General features: G+C 54.4%; 2 protein-coding genes across 2 annotated transcripts; one reads left to right on the forward strand and one right to left on the reverse strand.

The window, feature by feature from the left end:
- Positions 1–47: 47 nt before the first annotated feature.
- PODANS_2_1400 (uncharacterized protein) lies at positions 48–2,222 on the reverse strand (the record flags this gene model as incomplete). Its single annotated transcript, XM_001910849.1, has 1 exon — positions 48–2,222. The coding sequence occupies one exon, from the start codon at positions 2,220–2,222 to the stop codon at positions 48–50; it is 2,175 nt and encodes a 724-aa protein (XP_001910884.1).
- Positions 2,223–4,864: 2,642 nt separating this feature from the next.
- On the forward strand, positions 4,865–5,989 carry PODANS_2_1410 (uncharacterized protein; the record flags this gene model as incomplete). The annotated part of the gene is made up of 1 exon (XM_001910850.1): positions 4,865–5,989. A coding segment is annotated over one exon (1,125 nt), but the record flags the coding sequence as incomplete, so codon positions are not given.
- Position 5,990: the final 1 nt, after the last annotated feature.

A 5,990-nucleotide genomic window follows, 5' to 3' on the forward strand; every position in this document is an offset into this window, starting at 1 on the left:
GATAAAGAAAGTGGTATGATTCGACCTCAATGCGGCGACGCTGTGCACTAAGCGTTGTCTTGGTACCTCGGCGGGCTGCGAGGTCCGTCGGCGGGGAAGAATGGCATCGACGGATTAGCTGGAGATTGGGGGCGGTTGCCGTAGCCCTGGTTGTTGTAGTTCGACTGGGCGCCAAAGCTCTGGTTGGAGTGAGCGCCAAAGCTGTTGTTGGAGTGAGCACCAAAGCTCTGGTTAGAGTGAGCAGAAGGCACGCCGAGCCTCTCGGTCTGGCGCCGGAGCGAGTCCGATGTAATAGATTCGGCGTCATCGTCCAGATCCATGCCCTTGTTGAAACCCTCCTTGCCGCCACGAGCGGTAGCCGCGAGCGCGTCCAGCTCGGTAGTCGTCGTGAGGTGCGTCTGAGACTTCATGAACGAGGTTCTGTCATCGGCCATGTAGGTGTAGCGGCCATCCGGGTTGTCGCGGAAGATGACAATGACAGTGGTGACAATGAGCATCAACAGCAAAACCAGCGCAAAGGAAGCATTAGCAATCCACAACACGACGCCCACAACGCCAGTGACGAGTCTGGGCTGGTTAAAGACCTCGGTGAAGATCATCAAAAAGATCGAGTTGACAAAGTTGATGGCGCAGATGGCAATGTTGAAAGAGTTGGTGCTCTTGTCCATCCATGGGCGAAGGACGCTGGCGGCAATCAGGGCGCCGGCTTCAATGATGAGAAAACCCACGGCCTGAACGGTTCCCGAGTGCTGCGCAAAGGCGATGAACATGGCCTTGAGTCCCAAGTAGCCAAGGTAGGGCAGGATGAAGTAATAGGCGGAGGCTCTGAACTGCACGTAGAGGAAGCCCCACTTGTTAAGTGCCTGGGGGTCCGAGAAGAGGATATAGGCCGGGTTGTTGTGCATGACGATGGAGCGGCGGGCAATCATAATCACCTTGAAGGCGGCCCAGCAGAGCGTGGTCGTCATTCCGATCAGGAAAAAGACAGCCAAGACCATCAGGGCAGCCGAATCGTTCTGGGTGAACTCCCACAAGCACATGATGGCCATGGACGGGAACCCGATGAGGGTAAGACGGAACAAGATGCCCTTGAGGACCGTGAGCCAGCCGTTGCGGAAGTCGAGGAACTTGTCGCTGTCCATCATCTTGTTCTTGACGGCCATCTCGCAGGCACCCTTGAAAGCGGCCACGGCCAGACTGACAAAAATGACCATCAAGCAGAAGAAGGCCACGCAAGTCATGAAAACGTTGGTCGACTCGATGCCTGCGCGGAAGGCCACACGCTGGATCCCGTACACGATGTAACTGCCGGAGCTGGTCTCGATATTGGCGCGACGCATGAGGTCCCGCTTCATGGCTTGCCCGAGAGGCTCAGCGATGCTCCTCGGCATCATGGCCACAGAGCGCTTCGCGAGGCTCATACCAGCTTCGATAAAATCCAGAGATCGCTTCTCAACTTGCACGGAAACGGTCGTAAGCGAGTCGAAGATGGTGGCCGGAGTACCACCAGTGGCGCGCTGGTACCAGGTAAAGATGTCCTGCATGAACTCGAGACGAATGATTCCCATGCTCCACTGGAAATCCTGGGTCCACGACATGACAACAGGCGGCAGAGGCACACCAGTGAGACCAAGCATGGCCTGGGCCTGGAAGTAACCAAAGAGCGAGAGGGCGTTGGCAGCGACGTGGGAAGCGGCATTGTAGTGACCGAGACCAGACATGATAGCCGACGATGTGAGAGCCAAACCAGCGACAATGGCAGTAGCCCACTTGACACCAAGCAAATCCACCGTCTTTCCGTTGGAAATATCAGCCTCCACGCAAGCAACAGCGTTTCCTTCCTCGGGACCATCCGTCATGGTAAAAATCACCTTTACGGTGGCGTCGAGATCGGGGAAGTTGTAGGCGATTCCAGGTACTTGTTCCAGGGCGTCACCGGTGACGGGAAGGTTGAAGTTGAGAGGAATCTTGCCTGCTGTCATGGGACAGAGACCAGCCAGACCCATATCGCATGGGCTGACTTTTTGCTTGATGATGGGGAAACCATAGGCCGAGACCTCGACATCGAAAGTGACGTTGCCCTGGACTGACGAGACAGCTACAATGTCGACGTTGGCTGTTTTGTTATTTGGTGTGAAGACGACCTTGAACAAGCTGGCGCTGAACAGCGAGTTTTCCTGACAAGAGTTGAGCGAGTTCGACTGGAGAATCGGCTCTGCCATTGCTGGTGCGACGAGCGCCGCGAGCGACGCGAAGGGCCGCAACGGGCCGGTGTTAAAGGATAACCTCCATGGTGACCAAACAATCGATTCGAGATGACAGGCGGCAGTCTTAAACAACCTGTGCTTTTTTAGAGAGTCGGGAGTTGGCGTGAAGGTGGGTGAGTGGTGCGGCGTAATTGGTTTGTTTACTCGGTTTGAACCAGTCGCTTCTTTTGCGGTCGTCCCGTTGCTTTGTCCGTCGAGTTTGCAAAACCGTGAGCCGCCAGCGTGCAGGTGTCGGTAGAGAGAGCCTGTATTTTTGGTAAAGAAACAGACTGGAAGATGAAGAACAGCTAAACGAGGCGCTGAGAGAAATTTCGAAGGGAAACCAGGGAAGAATGCGGAATGAAGACGGCGTCGAGTGAAGAGGCGCGCGCGCGCTGTGAGAATCGAAGGTGGGTTGCTTTTGGTGTCGATTGTTGGCAGGGAGAATAGTACAAAAAGCGAGAGTATGCTGCCAAACAACGGCGACCAGTTGGCTAGTTACGCCAATGCTGAGAATTCCGCCACCTTTTCTCTCAAAAACGACAGTGAGAAGAAGGAGATTTTGCAACCATCAAGCGGATGCAAAAATCTATGTGGTGGTGAGAGGTGGAAATGGAAGTCTGAGTGAGAGAAGCGGAAGACGAGGGAGCATTTGGGATTAGGGGGGTCTGAGAGGAAACGGGGGACACAGCGCTTGTGTCGCGGTGCAGCAGGTCTTCTGTCGTAATGAGCGCACGGGGGGGGAGCGGGAAGCGCCAATGCCTGCCAACCGTCTCTGCCAGGGTAGCGCCCGTTAATGCACGCTTGGAGATGAGATCGCCATGTTAGTGCATGACGATACAAATGTCATGACTTGTGCCCAACGGCGGGTCAACCGCTATCTCGTGGCCGGGTGTTACAGACTGGGCTCTAACAGTTCAACCTCACAGCGCGTAGCCGAGACCGTCGAACCCCTTATTACTCAATGCAGTGCTACTGTCGGAGAATTCGATTTCTTCATCGACATTCATGATGGATGGATATTTCTCATGAGCAAAACAACAGAATGAAGAGACATTCGTATTGCATTCCAAGAGTCTTGACGCTTTCTTGGGAGGCGCTGGGCGAGACTTGGGAGGAATCGCCAAGCAGGGAATTTGAACATGTTGTTCTCCGCGAGTTCCGTCATAGCATTCCGTTCCCTCAACGGTGAGAGGGTGCGATCATCAACACCGCCCCCCTCTTGCGAGCTTTCCAAGATCTTGTCTGCATCTTGCACACGCAAGCTCCATCTCTTTTCTGTCACTACCAGCCACCGAACCGATAGAAAACGTTGCAAATCCATCCTAGAAATCGGATACGGATTGTAATGAAGGGGACTTGCACAGCCCCCCCACCAACATCCCGGCAATGAAACGGGAGCGCCCCCCCGCTTCAAAAAGCTCGCTCCGGTCCACGTTTCTGACCAGTCCGTTTTGTCCGTGTTGGTCGCCATGATCACGGCTCGTTTTGGGTGGGAAATCGACAGGCAAGAGCAAGAGATGTCATTTGTTTATTTACCACTTCCCTGGTTCACAAGAGGCAGCCTTCATGATGTCTGCAGATGCGGTGGCGGCCAATCAGGTCGTGACCCCTCCCTCTGATGACATGCAGCAGGTACAAGGTGGTGTTGGGTGTGCCCCTCCAGCCTTCAAGGTCCAGACCACTGAGGGCGCCAAGAGGTATCCATGGGAAGACGAAATCGTCAGTCTCTTGGGTTTGTGATCCAGAGTTTGGACCTGGAGAAGAAAAGACAAATGGAGTTGTCAGTCCGGTCAGTTGCTCCCGTCGAACGCACATCCATGGCGATCTCCCACTCTCAAACATTGGCGTCTCTCGGGAACTGCAGCATGCGAAACGTTCCATCTGATGTCCCGCCAAGGGTCCCTGTGGTTATCATTTTTTTTGGTCTGGCCCTCTCTCACGAGACCGCGAAAATGGTGATGGCAGTTGATGAGGCGGAGCATGTTTGCTCTCTTTTTACGAGCTTGATTTTTGATGACCGGACAGCCTCTCCGGGGGGTGACGCTTGAGTATAAGTCGATACAGTTGAACCGAGCGCAGCGCTACTTGACACTTGTGGCTGCCGCTGGTCATCCCATGTCGAGCATGAGAAACGGCGACGGTGACACTCATCCTTCAAATAGCTTGGGCCTTCTTATATGGTGTCCCGTGAAGCCAAATGATCCTCTCGCAGGCACAGGCGCGGCTCCCAGATTAAACAAGATGGACACAAGGTCCATCTGGCTCAAGGTCTTGATGGTCACTTACACACAAACTTGGCAGGGGTTAGGGCCCAGAGAGAGAGGTTGTCTAATCTGACCTCTGACTTCCCTCGCTAAAGGGTTAGGGTCTCCCTGCATCAGCTTTATTAGATGCACACGATAAGATAACGTGTCTCCCACATGCCGATGACCTCATGTGAAGGTAGCTCTAAGCAACCACCCCCACCATCATCGCTAGCATCACCGTATAGACTAGACAGCTATCGGCGACTATCCTCACTGCATCTTGGAACAACCAACCGTTGAACCGTCTCTGAACCCAAGACCCTGTACCTAAACTCCCACCCATCTGCCCACCCGGCACCTCCGACAAACATGTTCCTCCTCCGCCGACCACCTCGGTTCAGACCATCCCGCATCTTCAGCCATGTCCCCCACCAAAAGCCAACACCCAGATCACCACCACCACCACCACCATCACCACAATCCCTCCGCTCCTATCCCCAACCAAGTTGGCACTCCACCAAACCCCCTCCCCCAGAAGAAGAGGAAATCCACCAGCGCATCATACCCCACAAGCGCAACCCCTACAACCCCTCCAACAACCGCAACCCCTACTCCTACCGAACCTACAACAACGACCACTACATCCGCCTCCAAGCCGCCGAGCCCCTCCGCGGCCCATCAAAGATCACAACCACAGCCGTAATAGCCATCGCCACAACCGCCGGCCTCCTCTTTTACTTTGCGAACCTCGAAAAGGTGCCCGTGTCCAACCGCACCCGGTTCAACGTCTACGGACCAGACTCCTCCACCCTAAAGTCAGTAGCCGAGATGAGCTACAAGAGGTTGTTGATCGAACTGCAAGATCAAGGAGCGAGGATACTACCCGAGTGGGATCCACGGACTGTGAGAGTGAGGAGGGTGATGCAGAGACTCATTCCCTTTAGCGGAATGGGCGCGAATCAAGACTGGGAAATCTTCGTCATCGATGCCCCAAACCAAGCCAACGCTTTTGTCCTGCCCGGCGGAAAAGTCTTTGTGTTCAGCGGCATCATGAACCTCGCCCGAGGCGACAGCGCCCTCGCCACCGTTCTAGGCCATGAGATAGCCCACAATGTCGCAGGGCATTTTGGCGAGAGGCTGTCGCAGGACATTGGGAAGAATATCCTTTTGTTCAGTCTCATGCTGCTTGGGGGGGTGATTGGGATTGGGCCGTTGATTGCGGGGTGGTTTGGGACGAGCGTGATTGATATCACTTTTGGGAACCCGATGAGCAGACTTCAGGAGACGGAGGCGGATTATATTGGGTTGATGATGATGAGTGAGGCGTGTTTTGACCCGAGGGATGCGGTGGGGTTTTGGGGGCGGATGGAGATGGTGGGACAGAGGGAGGTTGCGAGGGGACGGGTGGATAATTTTTCTGCACGAATAATGTGCTTAACTTACACTTCCGATTGTTCTTTGTTTGTAGAGAGTACATGGAGTCGATTATTAGCGT

The sequence above is a fragment of the Podospora anserina genome, chromosome 2, assembly GCF_000226545.1.
Source record: "Podospora anserina S mat+ genomic DNA chromosome 2, supercontig 2".
Classification (NCBI taxonomy): Eukaryota; Fungi; Ascomycota; class Sordariomycetes; order Sordariales; family Podosporaceae; genus Podospora; species Podospora anserina.